A 17238-nucleotide genomic window follows, 5' to 3' on the forward strand; every position below is an offset into this window, starting at 1 on the left:
ACTTAAATCTGCTTGAAAATCTATGGCAAGACCTGAAAATGGTTGCCTAGCAATGATCAACAACCAATTTGACAGAGCTTGAAGAATTGTGAAAATAATAATGAGAAAATGTTGCACAAACCATGTGTGGAAAGCTCTTAGAGACTTACCCAGAAAGACTCACAGCTCTTAGAGACTTACCCAGAAAGACTCACAGCTCTTAGAGACTTACCCAGAAAGACTCACAGCTCTTAGAGACTTACCCAGAAAGACTCACAGCTTAGAAACTTACCCAGAAAGACTCACAGCTCTTAGAGACTTACCCAGAAAGACTCACAGCTCTTAAAGACTTACTCAGAAAGACTCACAGCTGTATTCACTGTTTAAGGTGCTTCGACAAAGTATTGACTAAGGGGTGTGATATTTCTACACCTGATTTTCAAAACATTTGCACAAATTTCAAAAAACATGTTTTCACTTTCTCATTATGGGGTATTGTGTGTAGATGCGTGAGAACCAAAATCTATGTAATTCATTTTGAATTCAGGCTGTAACAGAACTAAATGTGGAATAAATCAAGGAGGATGAATATTTTCTGAAAGCACTGTATCTACAACCCTAACCACTATGCTGATCTAAAACAGATCACATATTTTGCCTCCTTTTTTTTGTAGTCCAGCCATCGGTCTATCCCTACCTCTAAGAATGACGCAAGCCAGACTCCGAACATGGCTCAGTTCATTGGTTACCTTGTCACTACACTTTTGTATGGTTGAGGTGAGTTCGCTCACTACCATATCTATACACTTCAGTGAGGGTTCCTTCAGCTTTTGGATCTGCTTTTTCACTATGGCCTCAAAGGCCAGGTCAGGAGTGAACAGGCCCGTCCTGTAGAGAGGAGGTGGTGACGGGAGAGAGAAGAGAGAGAGAGAGAGAGAGAGAGAGAGAGAGAAGTAAAGAAATAGAAAACAGAAGGGGGAGAAACCAAGATAAAGAGACAAAGAGAAACAGAAACCGAGATGGAGGAATGGAGTAAAAGATGAAGAGAATCCACAGGGAGAGAGAGCAGGTCAAAGCAGAAGAGAGAAATGCCACATTGTATTTCACCCAAACTCCCATATGTACTGGGTGAAATACCACAGTGTGCCCTCACAGCAGCAAGATTTGTGACCTGTTGCCACAAGGAAAGACCAACCAGTGAAGAACAAACAACATTGTAAATACAACCCATATTTATGTTTATTTATTTGCTCATAATACGACATTTTCAAATGTTTTTATTCTTTTGGAACTTGAGTGTTATGTTTACTGTTATTTTGTATTGTTTATCTCACTTTTGTTTATTATCTACTTCACTTGCTATGGCAATGTTAACATATGTTTCCCATGCCAATAAAGAGTAACACAAGAGGGCCACACAGAGAAGGAGAAACAGATAAGGTGGGGAAAAAGCGGGATGACAGACTGAAAGGCAGATGAAATAGAGGGCATAGGGACAAGTCAGGGGGAGGTGGGTAAACCGTACACAGGGTAAAAAAAGGCAAGTGAGACATTTGGTTTCCCTTGAAGCTGTTCGAAACAGGCTAGCGCTGAGGTCTGTCCCTCCCTCCATCCATCCATCCATCCATCCGTCCATCCAGAGAGAGAGAGAGAGATCACAGCCTGCACCACCCCACTGGTCAACAGCTCTGAGCCATGAGCCATTTGAGACCGCAGCTGTGCACCCACCATTTCAGACAAAGCACCTTGCTCCTCCCCTCTACCTTGACCCCCTCTCAACCCTCTTTCCACCCCCGATCCCCCAGCTGACCACTCAGAGCAGGGCCACAGCGTTTGTTATTCCACTGTCCCAGAACCACTGTGGTCAGACCGCGTTCCAAACTGGGCCTTGTCACAATGGATTAACTGGTATTAAGACCACTGGGGCCTCTTCCACTGAGTGCGGCCCTCAAGGGCACTCTTAGCTGAACTTGGCCCTTGGATGAGCCTCCAAACTTTCACGTTGTCATGGGTCCTGTCTGCTGCAGGTGCACAGCACCCGGTCTCACAAGCAGGAGGTCTGGATGCTGAGGTCACCCAACATGGCTGACTGGGACAACAGCTGAGTGACACTTTGATGACACAGTCAGGGCATCAAAAATGATGTCACCACTGCTAAAATTAACTCAGTCACCTGTGACTTAACAGAAATGTAACATCTTAAGATGTGTTAATTTGACCATTAATTAAATTATTCATGTTAATTTGATCATATTCATAACAAAAATATTTGTTGAAATGTTTTAATCCTTACTCCTGTGTCTAAAGTTAAACCCTTGACATACAGCCACGTAGCAGCAACCCGGCAGCATCAAGACCCATTCTAAACCAAGCATAGTTCTTTAACATGGCCATGGCCACTCCACCCAGCCACCCCATTCAAAGCGGTAGGCAGGCAGTCCCTCACAATACCCCCGCTACCCCAGTACGCCCCCTACTGTCCCAACCCGGGACAACAGGGTCTGAAGAACGGGACAGTACGGTGATACGGTAACAGGGATGACATAGCTGCAGGTTTTGGTTGGAGGGAGAGGTGAAACCATAGTGTTGCGCTCCACCGTGTGTGTTTACCTTCTGAGTACACTGCCTAACGGTATTGACTAGCTCAGAAATGACCATGTCCACACATTTCTGGCAGGGCTCTTTGATCTTGCCGATCTGCCTTTTCACAATGGTCTCAAAAGCCATGTCCGGAGTGAAGAGGCCAGTTCTGCCCAGTAACAGGCCCAAAAAAGAGAGAAAAATTTAAAAAAAGGAGAGAAAGGGAGGGAGGTCGGGCAGAGAGAACAGTGTTAATCTAAAAGACCCCCTCCCACAACATAAAGAAGAAACATGCACAGTAAGACAAAGAAAGAGATGACAACAGAACGCAGAAAACATGACTTACAAATGGAACTAAATCATCACATCATGGTTTCAGGAAAATATTCTGCTAGCTCAAATGTGCAGATAAAGACTGAGCTCTTAGAACACAACTTATATGATTATTGCTACACAGCATGTGAAGAGTTTTGCCCACATGCGTCATCCAATCCTCGGATGACACCATGCCTATTAGAGTCCCTACACTACTACAACAAAATGTGTCCCAAATCTCTTAAATGGTTTCCTTTCACCAGTCCCCCTCCTTCAGAACCACTGACCTATAGGGTAGAGGGCATCCTCATAGTAACCATATGTTTGCAGCCATTTTTATTTTAATAACTGCTTCTTTCAGATCATTGGCCCCAAATGAAAGGTAACAAGGAAAGGAAGTCAAATCTTTATATATATATGTATATATATGGTACTGTGTGTATATATATATATATATACTGCTCAAAAAAATAAAGGGAACACTTAAACAATACATCCTAGATCTGAATGAAAGAAATAATCTTATTAAATACTTTTTTCTTTACATAGTTGAATGTGCTGACAACAAAATCACACAAAAATAATCAATGGAAATCCAATTTATCAACCCATGGAGGTCTGGATTTGGAGTCACACTCAAAATTAAAGTGGAAAACCACACTACAGGCTGATCCAACTTTGATGTAATGTCCTTAAAACAAGTCAAAATGAGGCTCAGTAGTGTGTGTGGCCTCCACGTGCCTGTATGACCTCCCTACAATGCCTGGGCATGCTCCTGATGAGGTGGCGGATGGTCTCCTGAGGGATCTCCTCCCAGGACGGGACTAAAGCATCCGCCAACTCCTGGACAGTCTGTGGTGCAACGTGGCGTTGGTGGATGGAGCGAGACATGATGTCCCAGATGTGCTCAATTGGATTCAGATCTGGGGAACGGGCGGGCCAGTCCATAGCATCAATGCCTTCCTCTTGCAGGAACTGCTGACACACTCCAGCCACATGAGGTCTAGCATTGTCTTGCATTAGGAGGAACCCAGGGCCAACCGCACCAGCATATGGTCTCACAAGGGGTCTGAGGATCTCATCTCAGTACCTAATGGCAGTCAGGCTACCTCTGGTGAGCACATGGAGGACTGTGCGGCCCCCCAAAGAAATGCCACCCCACACCATGACTGACCCACCGCCAAACCGGTCATGCTGGAGGATGTTGCAGGCAGCAGAACGTTCTCCACGGCGTCTCCAGACTCTGTCACGTCTGTCACATGTGCTCAGTGTGAACCTGCTTTCATCTGTGAAGAGCACAGGGCGCCAGTGGCGAATTTGCCAATCTTGGTGTTCTCTGGCAAATGCCAAACGTCCTGCACGGTGTTGGGCTGTAAGCACAACCCCAACCTGTGGACGTCGGGCCCTCATACCACCCTCATGGAGTCTGTTTCTGACCGTTTGAGCAGACACATGCACATTTGTGGCCTGCTGGAGGTCATTTTGCAGGGCTCTGGCAGTGCTCCTCCTGCTCCTCCTTGCACAAAGGTGGAGGTAGCGGTCCTGCTGCTGGGTTGTTGCCCTCCTACGGCCTCCTCCACGTCTCCTGATGTACTGGCCTGTCTCCTGGTAGCGCCTCCATGCTCTGGACACTACGCTGACAGACACAGCAAACCTTCTTGCCACAGCTCACATTGATGTGTCATCCTGGATGAGCTGCACTACCTGAGCCACTTGTGTGGGTTGTAGACTCCGTCTCATGCTACCACTAGAGTGAAAGCACCGCCAGCATTCAAAAGTGACCAAAACATCAGCCAGGAAGCATAGGAACTGAGAAGTGGTCTGTGGTTACCACCTGCAGAACCACTCCTTTATTGGGGGTGTCTTGCTAATTGCCTATAATTTCCACCTGTTGTCTATTCCATTTGCACAACAGCATGTGAAATGTATTGTCAATCAGTGTTGCTTCCTAAGTGGACAGTTTGATTTCACAGAATTGTGATTGACTTGGAGTTACATTGTGTTGTTTAAGTGTTCCCTTTATTTTTTTGAGCAGTATATATATATATATTTATATATACATACACAGTACCAGTCAAAAGTTTGGACAAACCATCTCATTCAAAGGTTTTTATTCAAATATATACATACAGTTGAAGTTGGAAGTTTACTTACACTTAGGTTGGAGTCATTAAAACTCGTTTTTCAACCCCTCCACAAATTTCTTGTTAACAAACTATAGTTTTGGCAAGTCGATTAGGACATCTACTTTGTGCATGACACAAGTAATTTTTCCAACAATTGTTTACAGACAGTTTATTTCACTTATAATTCACTGTATCACAATTCCAGTGGGTCAGAAGTTTACATACACTAAGTTGACCGTGCCTTTAAACAGCTTGGAAAATTCCAGAAAATGATGTCATGGCTTTAGAAGCTTCTGATAGGCTAATTGACATAATTTGAGTCAATTGGAGGTGCACCTGTGGATGTATTTCAAGGCCTACCTTCAAACTCAGTGCCTCTTTGCTTGACATCATGGAAAATCTAAAGAAATCAGCCAAGACCTCCACAAGTCTGGTTCATCCATGGGAGCAATTTCCAAATGCCAGAAGGTACCACGTTCATCTATACAAACAATTGTACGCAAGTATAAACACCATGGGACCACGCAGCCGTCATACCGCTCAGGAAGGAGACACGTTCTGCCTCCTAGAAATGAATGTACTTTGGTGCGAAAAGTGCAAATCAATCCCAGAACAACAGCAAAGGACTTTGTGAAGATGCTGGAGGAAACAGGTACAAAAGTATCTATATCCACAGCAAAATGAGTCATATCGACATAACCTGAAATACCGCTCAGCAAGGAAGAAGCCCCTGCTCCAAAACCGCCATAAAAAAGCCAGACTACGGTTTGTAACTGCACATGGGGACAAAGATCGTACTTTTTGGAGAAATGTCCTCTGGTCTGATGAAACAAAAATGGAACTGTTTGGCCATAATGACCATCTTGCAAGCCGAAGAACACCATCCCAACTGTGAAGCACGGGGATGGCAGCATCCTGTTGTGGGGGTGCTTTGCTGCAGGAGGGACTGGTGCACTTCACAAAATAGAGGGCATCATGAGGAAGGAAAATGATGTGGATATATTGACACAACATCTCAAGACATCAGTCAGGAAGTTAAAGCTTGGTCGCAAATGGGTCTTCCAAATGGACAATGACCCCGAAGCATACTTCCAAAGGCAATGCTACCAAATATGAATTGACTGTATGTAAACTTCTGACCCACTGGGGATGTGATGAAAGAAATAAAAGCTGAAATAAAATCATTCTCTCTACTATTCTTCTGACATTTCACTTTCTTAAAATAAAGTGGTGATCCTAACTGACCTAAGACAGGGGATTTTTACTAGGATTAAATGTCAAGAATTGTGAAACAGTTTAAATGTATTTGGCTAAGGTGTATGCAAACTTCCGACTTCAACTGTATATAATATTTTGAAATAGTTTTTTTGCGTCCTGCATTGTTGAAAAAGGACCGTAAGTAATTATTTCAATGTTAGTCTACACCAGTTTTAATAAAATCGTTTTTTATTCGATTTTTTTTTTTTAGTTCAGAGCAAACCAATTGGGCTTCACTTTACATCATCTTACACCAACTACACTAGAGAAATAATAATTGTTCATAGTTAAGGTAAGTATGGTTTATTGGTAGTCAGGAGGAATATGTGTTCTGGTACGTAGTTCAAACCGTTTTCTATCCTTGAAGCCTTCCTTCACTCATGGGAGTGAAGAGGTTAAGAGGGGGGACTTTCAACAGATTCACTTCCTGAAGAGTGATGACATCACTGTCTGATTCTGATTTATATCACTCTTGGACCTCGGTAAAAGACAGGAATTTTTCATAGGACGGGGATGGAGTGAGGTAGGTTACACATGACAGGCATATGAGGCTTCACCACACACACAGACAGACATACATACAGACGGACGGGGCAAAGAGTGAGAGAAAGATGCCACCCAACCAGCGGTCACAGATCTAATCACAAATCCCTCCACCTCTGTATCTGATGTCCTCAGTATGCAACAGCATGCTGGGCGCTGGACTGCAATCAGTTTTTCTAGAGGTCTTCATGATTAGATGGGTGAGGACGATTAGAGTTGGTCTAGCCCAGATGGGTGACCCAGGCGGGCGAGGACAGGGGTGGGGAGAGAGGGAGAGAGGGATAGGGATGAGGGACATGCCTGATGCCGTGGATGTTCTTGATTGCGTAGCTGATCTCCTTGCGAAGCTCCTTCTCGTTAAACTCCATCTGTACAGACACAGAAAGGAAAACATACGTTAAATAGTGAGCACACACCTCCAACACACAGCAGAAACAGGAACCAAAGGTCGCTTGTATTCATTGAGTGGCTCTGGGAGAGAGGGATAGAAGGAGGGGTTTTGGGGAGAGAGGGAGGAATGTTTTCCTCATATAGTCTCTGGGTTGGGGTCCTAAGGGAGGCAGGAGAAAAACCACGGCACTGTCTGTCTCATTCCGGGGTTACATGGACACTAAGAGTTACGAAAGAGGGGGACCTGGTAAGAGACACGCACACATACACTACAGTACACACACCTTGACCAGCTCAAAGGGGAAGCGCTCGTGGAAGATGCGGTTGATCCTGGCTCCTCCTGACAACTCTGCTGTGTCGATCTGGTCCCCAGAGCCCTCGATACGCTTCTCAAAGTCCACTGAGAACTGCTGCACCATCCTGGGTGAGATACAGGGAAAAGGGAGTTAATGAAGTGTCTGTCTGTCTGTCTGTCTGTCTGTCTGTCTGTCTGTCTGTCTGTCTGTCTGTCTGTCTGTCTGTGTGGGTGTGTGTGGGTGTGTGTGTGTGTGTGTGTGTGTGTGCGCACGTGTGTGTGTATGCAAGTGTGTATCCTTACTCACTGCAACAGGGCCTTGGTCTTGCGGGAGGGGTCATCGGGTCTGAAGTTCTTGTACTCCTCCACTTCCTTCTCTATAGACAGCAGCTGGCTTTGCAGCTTGGCCCGCAGCCCCGGCAGAGTGTCCCGGATGTGATTGGTCAGTTGCTGCAGGGTGAAAGGTCAGGGTGGGTTTTAACATGGGACTGGAGAGATGACAGTGGTCAGATCCTAGACTACTACTACCATTCACCTACTCTTCAGTGGATGTTATTACAAATCTAGAATCAGCTTCCTATTTCACAACAAAGCCTTCTTCACTCATGCTGCCAAACATACCCTCGTAAAACTGACTATCCTCCCAATCCTCGAATTCGGCAATGTCCTTTATAAAATAGCCCCCAACACTACTCAGCAAACTGGATGTAGTCTATCAAAGTGCCATCTGTTTTGTCACCAAAGCCCCATATACTACCCACCACTGCGACTTGTATGATCTCGTTGGCTGGCCCTCACTACATATCCGTTGCCAAACCCACTGGCTCCAGGTCATCTATAAGTATTTTGCTAGGTAAAGCCCTGCCTTATTTCAGCTCACTGGTCACCATAGCAACACCCACCCGTAGCACGTGCTCCAGCAGGTATATCTCACTGGTCATCCCCAAAGCCAACACTTCCTTTGTCTGCCTTTCCTTCCAGTTCTCTGCTGCCAATGACTGGAACGAATTGCAAACATCACTGAAGCTGGAGTCTTATATCTCCCTCTCTAACTTTAAGCATCAGCTGTCAGAGCAGCTTACCGATCACTGTACCTGTACACAGCCAATCTGTAAATACACTCCACACCCGACTACCTCATTCCCATATTATTACTTACCCTTTTGCTCTTTTGCACCCCTGTATCTCTACTTGCACATCATCATCTGCACATCTATCACTAACCTGGTTGAGTGTTTTCTATAGGTAGGGGGCTAACCTGGTTGAGTGTTTTCTGTAGGTAGGGGACTAACCTGGTTGAGTGTTTTCTGTAGGTAGGGGACTAACCTGGTTGAGTGTTTTCTGTAGGTAGGGGCTAACCTGGTTGAGTGTTTTCTGTAGGTAGGGGACTAACCTGGTTGAGTGTTTTCTGTAGGTAGGGGGCTAACCTGGTTGAGTGTTTTCTGTAGGTAGGGGGCTAACCTGGTTCAGTGTTTTCTGTAGGTAGGGGACTAACCTGGTTGAGTGGTTTCTGTAGGTAGGGGGCTAACCTGGTTGAGTGTTTTCTGTAGGTAGGGGACTAACCTGGTTGAGTGTTTTCTGTAGGTAGGGGACTAACCTGGTTGAGTGTTTTCTGTAGGTAGGGACTAACCTGGTTGAGTGTTTTCTGTAGGTAGGGGACTAACCTGATTGAGTGTTTTCTGTAGGTATGGGACTAACCTGGTTGAGTGTTTTCTGTAGGTAGGGGGCTAACCTGGTTGAGTGTTTTCTGTAGGTAGGGGACTAACCTGGTTGAGTGTTTTCTGTAGGTAGGGGACTAACCTGGTTGAGTGTTTTCTGTAGGTAGGGGACTAACCTGGTTGAGTGTTTTCTGTAGGTAGGGGGCTAACCTAGTTCAGTGTTTTCTGTAGGTAGGGGACTAACCTGGTTGAGTGTTTTCTGTAGGTAGGGGGCTAACCTGGTTGAGTGTTTTCTGTAGGTAGGGGACTAACCTGGTTGAGTGTTTTCTGTAGGTAGGGGGCTAACCTGGTTGAGTGTTTTCTGTAGGTAGGGGGCTAACCTGGTTGAGTGTTTTCTGTAGGTAGGGGACTAACCTGGTTGAGTGTTTTCTGTAAGTAGGGGACTAACCTGGTTGAGTGTTTTCTGTAGGTAGGGGGCTAACCTAGTTCAGTGTTTTCTGTAGGTAGGGGACTAACCTGGTTGAGTGTTTTCTGTAGGTAGGGGACTAACCTGGTTGAGTGTTTTCTGTAGGTAGGGGCTAACCTGGTTGAGTGTTTTCTGTAGGTAGGGGACTAACCTGGTTGAGTGTTTTCTGTAGGTAGGGGGCTAACCTGGTTGAGTGTTTTCTGTAGGTAGGGGGCTAACCTGGTTCAGTGTTTTCTGTAGGTAGGGGACTAACCTGGTTGAGTGGTTTCTGTAGGTAGGGGGCTAACCTGGTTGAGTGTTTTCTGTAGGTAGGGGACTAACCTGATTGAGTGTTTTCTGTAGGTATGGGACTAACCTGGTTGAGTGTTTTCTGTAGGTAGGGGGCTAACCTGGTTGAGTGTTTTCTGTAGGTAGGGGACTAACCTGGTTGAGTGTTTTCTGTAGGTAGGGGACTAACCTGGTTGAGTGTTTTCTGTAGGTAGGGGACTAACCTGGTTGAGTGTTTTCTGTAGGTAGGGGGATAACCTAGTTCAGTGTTTTCTGTAGGTAGGGGACTAACCTGGTTGAGTGTTTTCTGTAGGTAGGGGGCTAACCTGGTTGAGTGTTTTCTGTAGGTAGGGGACTAACCTGGTTGAGTGTTTTCTGTAGGTAGGGGCTAACCTGGTTGAGTGTTTTCTGTAGGTAGGGGGCTAACCTGGTTGAGTGTTTTCTGTAGGTAGGGGACTAACCTGGTTGAGTGTTTTCTGTAGGTAGGGGGCTAACCTGGTTCAGTGTTTTCTGTAGGTAGGGGACTAACCTGGTTGAGTGGTTTCTGTAGGTAGGGGGCTAACCTGGTTGAGTGTTTTCTGTAGGTAGGGGACTAACCTGGTTGAGTGTTTTCTGTAGGTAGGGGACTAACCTGGTTGAGTGTTTTCTGTAGGTAGGGGACTAACCTGGTTGAGTGTTTTCTGTAGGTAGGGGACTAACCTGGTTGAGTGTTTTCTGTAGGTATCGGACTAACCTGGTTGAGTGTTTTCTGTATGTAGGGGACTAACCTGGTTGAGTGTTTTCTGTAGGTAGGGGGCTAACCTGGTTGAGTGTTTTCTGTAGGTAGGGGACTAACCTGGTTGAGTGTTTTCTGTAGATAGGGGACTAACCTCGTTCAGTGTTTTCTGTAGGTAGGGGGACTAACCTGGTTGAGTGTTTTCTGTAGGTAGGGGGCTAACCTGGTTGAGTGTTTTCTGTAGGTAGGGGGCTAACCTGGTTGAGTGTTTTCTGTAGGTAGGGGGCTAACCTGGTTGAGTGTTTTCTGTAAGGAGGGGACTAACCTGGTTCAGTGTTTTCTGTAGGTAGGGGACTAACCTGGTTCAGTGTTTTCTGTAGGTAGGGGACTAACCTGGTTGAGTGTTTTCTGTAGGTAGGGGGCTAACCTGGTTGAGTGTTTTCTGTAGGTAGGGGGCTAACCTGGTTGAGTGTTTTCTGTAGGTAGGGGACTAACCTGGTTGAGTGTTTTCTGTAGGTAGGGGGCTAACCTGGTTGAGTGTTTTCTGTAGGTAGGGGACTAACCTGGTTGAGTGTTTTCTGTAGGTAGGGAGCTAACCTGGTTCAGTGTTTTCTGTAGGTAGGGGACTAACCTGGTTGAGTGTTTTCTGTAGGTAGGGGACTAACCTGGTTGAGTGTTTTCTGTAGGTAGGGGACTAACCTGGTTGAGTGTTTTCTGTAGGTAGGGGACTAACCTGGTTGAGTGTTTTCTGTAGGTAGGGGACTAACCTGGTTGAGTGTTTTCTGTAGGTAGGGGGACTAACCTGGTTGAGTGTTTTCTGTAGGTAGGGGGCTAACCTGGTTGAGTGTTTTCTGTAGGTAGGGGACTAACCTGGTTGAGTGTTTTCTGTAGGTAGGGGACTAACCTGGTTCAGTGTTTTCTGTAGGTAGGGGACTAACCTGGTTGCGTGTTTTCTGTAGGTAGGAGACTAACCTGGTTAAGTGTTTTCTGTAGGTAGGGGACTAACCTGGTTGAGTGTTTTCTGTAGGTAGGAGACAAACCTGGTTGAGTGTTTTCTGTAGGTAGGGGACTAACCTGGTTGAGTGTTTTCTGTAGGTAGGGGACTAACCTGGTTGAGTGTTTTCTGTAGGTAGGGGGCTAACCTGGTTGAGTGTTTTCTGTAGGTAGGGGACTAACCTGGTTGAGTGTTTTCTGTAGGTAGGGGACTAACCTGGTTGAGTGTTTTCTGTAGGTAGGGGACTAACCTGGTTGAGTGTTTTCTGTAGGTAGGGGACTAACCTGGTTGAGTGTTTTCTGTAGGTAGGGGACTAACCTGGTTGAGTGTTTTCTGTAGGTAGGGGGCTAACCTGGTTGAGTGTTTTCTGTAGTTAGGGGACTAACCTGGTTGAGTGTTTTCTGTAGGTAGGGGACTAACCTGGTTGAGTGTTTTCTGTAGGTAGGGGGCTAACCTGGTTGAGTGTTTTCTGTAGGTAGGGGGCTAACCTGGTTGAGTGTTTTCTGTAGTTAGGGGACTAACCTGGTTGAGTGTTTTCTGTAGGTAGGGGACTAACCTGGTTGAGTGTTTTCTGTAGGTAGGGGGCTAACCTGGTTGAGTGTTTTCTGTAGGTAGGGGACTAACCTGGTTGAGTGTTTTCTGTAGGTAGGGGGCTAACCTGGTTGAGTGTTTTCTGTAGGTAGGGGGCTAACCTGGTTGAGTGTTTTCTGTAGGTAGGGGACTAACCTGGTTGAGTGTTTTCTGTAGGTAGGGGGTGCCCATGCGTTCAGCCAGGTGTCTGTATCCAGGGTGGGTCAGGAAGAACTTTCTCTCTGCAGCCATGGCCGCTGTAATGTCCTTCTTCCCATCAATATCCTTCTGACTCCTGTTCACCACACCAATGTAACCTGGGGCAGGGAGAGAGGTCAGCTGATACTGGACAGATCAGGATGCGAAGATTGGCAAAATGTTGTTTTGTGGAGAGAAAGAAAGAAAGAAAAGAAAGAAGTTTGTTAATAGATAGTTTTTTGTGTGTTGGTTTTTCTTGTTTGTTTGTCTTTGTTGTTTTACCACACTGGGGTAGTGGGCTGAAGGGGTGGGGAGTTTGGAGGGCGGTGTGGAGGGTAACCTTTAGCTCCCACTTCCCTATCGTGGGATGGTTATTGGGGGAGGGGGGCAAGGCAGCCACAAGGGTAACAGGGATCACATATCCCAATTTAGTTAATTTTTCTCATGCAGTTCTCTGTTAAACAGGATATCTTGCCTTGTAACCTTTTGGACTGAACGCCAGTAGCCTTGTAAATATGCTAGTGGTTTAACATGTGAGGTCTTCCGACATGAGAGAGTGACAGAAACTGAGAAGACAGCGACAGAACTACATGCCTGGGTTCTAACCAAGCACCAGTAGAAAAACGGCCTGTCACCTAATTACATTAGAGAGTTTCCCACAAATATATTTTATTGCACAGAAAAGAAACGAACAGACGTTTTTTCCAGATGTGTCACTAAAATCAAGATGTTATTTTTATCCGCCTCCATCTCCCTCTCTCTTTCCTTAATTCTTATTTTCTCTCTCACTCTCTTCCCCGTCTCCATCGCTCCCCACCTCCTCTGTTTCTCTACATCCTCCTTCTGTCTACATTTCTCTCTGTAGAGTTGTGAGAGGTTGTAACACTGGTTGCTGCAGTGAGCAACACAACTGGAGTCCTATTTGGTGTGTCCGGCAAAGCCATGGATAGGCTTCAATACGTCTGGAACGCCACTGCCAGGGTTCTCACATGCACCAAACCCTGGGGACCCATCACCCCCACTCTGCACCACCTTCACTGGCTCCCAGTAAAATTCCACATTACCTATCAAGATCCTACTCCTCACATACAAGGCCCTCCATGGCCTGGCCCTTTCATACCTCTCCGACCTCCTCCACATACACACCCTCTCCCGCTGTCTCCTCTTCTCTGACTCTGGACTACAAAACAAAACTCTGTACCATGGGGGACCGGGCTTTCAGCACCGCTGCCCCCAAACTCTGGAACTTTCTCCCCCAGCCACCAGCAACTCTGACTGACTCAACCACCATCTTCAAAAACAGACTAAAAACCGACCTGTTCAGTCTGGCTTTTCCCTCGGCTTAGCTCAGCTCTATCTCTAGCTAAGTAGCTTTTATTTATTTTTATTCTATTGTTTTATCCTTGTTATCCTTGCTGTACTGTGTCCTTGGGTTTGTTGAAAGGCGTTTTATATCCAACGTTCGATTATTATTATTAACTAGATAACCACTAGAGGGAAGCACTGAGATGGGATGAGAATGTGTGTGTGTGTGTGTGTGTGTGTGTGTGTGTGTGTGTGTGTGTGTGTGTGTGTGTGTGTGTGTGTGTGTGTGTGTGTGTGTGTGTGTGTGTGTGTGTGTGTGTGTTTAGTCTCACCTCTTCGCAGTGGCAGCAGCTTGTTCTCCAGGATTTCTCGGGCATCAGTACCCTCGTCCATCAGATCCAGTTTGGTGATCACACCAATGGTCCTCTGACCTAGGCACACACACACACACACACACACACACACACACACACACACACACACACACACACACACACACACACACACACACACACACACACACACACACACACACACACACACACACACACACACACACTACATTAACAAAGTCCAATTGTAGGTAGGTAAAATTGCATCCTTGTCTAACTACTGCTCTGTCACAATTTGATGGTGAATGAAACTGAGAGCACTGATGAGAGCCAGAAGGTCTACAGTTTCTGCCTTTAACTTCTAGTCAATCAACCCACCTTGTGGGTCGACTTCTTTGGCAATCTTCAGGGCATCTGAGTTGGCCAGATCAGAGTTGGCCGGGGAAACAGCCAGCAGCAGACAGTTGTCCTTGGTCACAAACTGATACAACATGTCTCTGATCTGCTGCTCAATGTCCGCAGGCTGGTCCCCTACTGGGACCTTGGTCATCCCCGGCAAGTCCACCAGAGTCAGGTTCAGGACTAGGGAAGAGAGGGGGGAGAGGGGAGAGGGGAGAGGGGAGGTGAATATCGGAAGATAGGGGGTGAAAGGAAAGGGAAGAGGGGGTGAAAAGAGAGGGGAGAGGGGGGGTGAAGGGTGAAGGGAGAAGGGAGAGGGGAGAGAGGGGTGAAGGGAGAGGGCAGAGAGGGGGTGAAGGGTGAAGAGAGAAGGGAGAGGGGAGAGAGGGGGTTAAGGGAAAGGGGAGAGATTTGTGAAGGGAAAGGGGAGAGAGGGGTGAAGGGAGAGGGGAGAGAGGGGGTGAAGGGAGAGGAGAGAGATTTGTGAAGGGAGAGGGGAGAGAGGCGTGAAGGGAGAGGGGAGAGAGGCGTGAAGGGAGATGAGAGAGGAGGGTGAAGAGAGTATGGAGAGGGCAGAGGGGAGAGGGAGGAGGGGAGAGGAAGAGAGTTTGGAGAGGGTATAGGGGTGAGAGGTGGAGACAGAAACATTTCTAAATATGATATCAGAACCGATGAATAATGCTAACCTTGAAAAATAAATGACTATATAATATCCTGAATAGTAACTGATTGAAACTCACTTTAGGCCCTGGCAATACAATCAAACTTGGTTGCCAGTTTTGAATAATAGGGAAACTTGATTCACAAAATTCTGTGTATAGAATTATACTACTCTAGTCTTTCCTATGATCAAAGTCTTATGAGTGTGGTAGTTCTGTGACCTCACCATGTGGGGAGTAGACCCTGAGGTTGATTGGCACAGGGGAGATGCCCTTATTCTGCCCAGTGATGCGGTCCGTCTCCGCCTCAATCTCCCCCCGAACCTCATCGAAGTCTGTGAACTTCTTCCCCTTACAGTGAAGGAACTCAGCATATTCTGCATTAAGAGAGGGGGACAGAACAAAGGTGAGGAAAGGAAAGGAGAGGACGAGTGAGGATGACAAGATCATATAAGAAGACAGCACGTAACAATGACAAAAACAGGAAACCATTTTTGGCAATTTGAATTGAAATGAGCTGTTCTGTCATTTCTTCACTTTTCATCACTCTCAGTTTGGAGGGAAATGTAAATTGCACTATTGATAAAACTGTGAGACAGCCACAGACCTTGTAATGACTGGAAAATAAGAAGAAGCTCATTTTGGCATTTTGGTAATACAGAATATGAATTATTATTATATGAATAGAATATTCATTGTTTTCATTTTTGGGGGGTGTGAGAATGCACTTTAGAAATAAAGTGTATCATTATGAATGACTTTGGGCAGGCTAAACATTATTTGAGCATTCAGGATCTGAGACAGTTTGGTCTTCATAAACCTTAGATGGTATTGATATTTTGTACTATACAGTGAATGCAATACATCTGTTCCAAAAGCCACATTCTGAACTGGTTACATTAGACTGGATTAAATGTAAAGGAGGACAAATGATTTGTCCTATTTCGCAGGGTGCTTAAGCTTGTTATTGAAAGCTTGCTTATTAGATATTCTCTGCTTAATCAAGAGTTACCATAACAAACCTACCAAGCCACTGGCATCAGTAGGTGCCTCTGTTGGAAGGGAGGGATGGGGGAAGGCTTTACCTGTGGGACAGAAAGGGGAACGGAGAAGAGTTTACCTGTGGGACAGTTAATCAGCTGCAGGACCAAGGGACGGCGGGTGACGATGCCAGAGCCACGGGGAAGGAAATCCCTATAACACACAGGAGGAGAGAGCTGTAAGAAAACAACCATGGTTATGGAAACACCTGGGCCTGTGTTCATAAAGCATCTCAGAGTAGGAATGCTGATTTAGGATCAGCCCCAAGCCCCTCCCCTGTCTGTGGAATCTTACTCATTATGATCTAAAAGGCAAAACTGATTCTAAATCAGCAATTCTCCTCTACGCTTTATGAATATGGGCCCTGACCAATGAGTCAGATGAGGGCATGAAGACGAAGCATGTTTTGATTATAATTGATGACACAGACTAGCAAAGTCATGAAAATAAAATGTTACAATCAATGACTAATGTACATATACATGTGTGACTGTGTGTGGGCACAACACTGAAACATGACAAATGTTCACCCATTTCTGCTCAGCGGGATCTTGAGTTGAATAAAAGACAGAGCTACAATATAAGAAGCTTCATGGATGCTAAGCAATGAGAACATGCAAATGGTATTGGGGGAAAATATTCTGAGGATAGACTGTATAGGCTACTATAAAATGGTTTTCTAAGCTCCAGAAATCTGCCTCTTTCTGGGCAATTGTCTGTGCTGTTGCACGTTGGAGAGTCCAAACTTAACAAGACGGGTCAATGGAGGCCGACAGTCAACAACTCTCTGAGAGCTCTGTTGTAACGAACCTCTGAAACAATACAGCTCTGAAATCTAAAGCACACTAAAAGACTGACAAAAGATTCCCTTCAAAACAACCAAGAGCTCTTTGATCAGAGATGGCCAAAGGCACTTCAGACTGCCTGTCTTAACATTCCATCTGTGTGGATACAAACACTGTAGGCTAAATTAGCCTAAATGTGTGGATGTGTAAAGCCACCAGATCACCCAGAATTAGTCAATCTAATTCATTAGCTCATAGAAAGTGGGACTGCGAGACAAATTCAAGGTGAAAATCAACAGACTGTCATTGCAGCAGTCTGGGAATGACTAATCAAATCCAATCAAATTGTATTTGTCACATGCGC

General features: G+C 45.7%; 1 protein-coding gene across 18 annotated transcripts in view; it reads right to left on the bottom strand.

Moving 5' to 3' along the window:
• The window catches only part of LOC106567059 (dynamin-1), an 83571-nt gene that overhangs the window by 48904 nt on the left and 17429 nt on the right, over positions 1 to 17238 (bottom strand). For 12 of the 18 annotated variants that reach the window (XM_014135933.2, XM_014135905.2, XM_014135960.2 and 9 more), the window contains exons 2-10: positions 16169 to 16242; positions 15276 to 15425; positions 14369 to 14572; positions 13991 to 14089; positions 12312 to 12472; positions 7793 to 7935; positions 7475 to 7610; positions 7101 to 7168; positions 2590 to 2728 (exon numbers count right to left, since the gene is read on the bottom strand). In XM_014135933.2, the coding sequence (XP_013991408.1) occupies positions 2590 to 2728; positions 7101 to 7168; positions 7475 to 7610; positions 7793 to 7935; positions 12312 to 12472; positions 13991 to 14089; positions 14369 to 14572; positions 15276 to 15425; positions 16169 to 16242 (1174 nt within the window). Of the gene's footprint in view, positions 1 to 728; positions 868 to 2589; positions 2729 to 7100; positions 7169 to 7474; positions 7611 to 7792; positions 7936 to 12311; positions 12473 to 13990; positions 14090 to 14368; positions 14573 to 15275; positions 15426 to 16168; positions 16243 to 17238 lie in introns of all 18 variants that reach the window. The other 6 variants (XM_014135914.2, XM_014135995.2, XM_014136029.1 and 3 more) reach the window with 1 other exon arrangement.

Source organism: Salmo salar, chromosome ssa01, assembly GCF_905237065.1.
Source record: "Salmo salar chromosome ssa01, Ssal_v3.1, whole genome shotgun sequence".
NCBI lineage: Eukaryota > Metazoa > Chordata > Actinopteri > Salmoniformes > Salmonidae > Salmo > Salmo salar.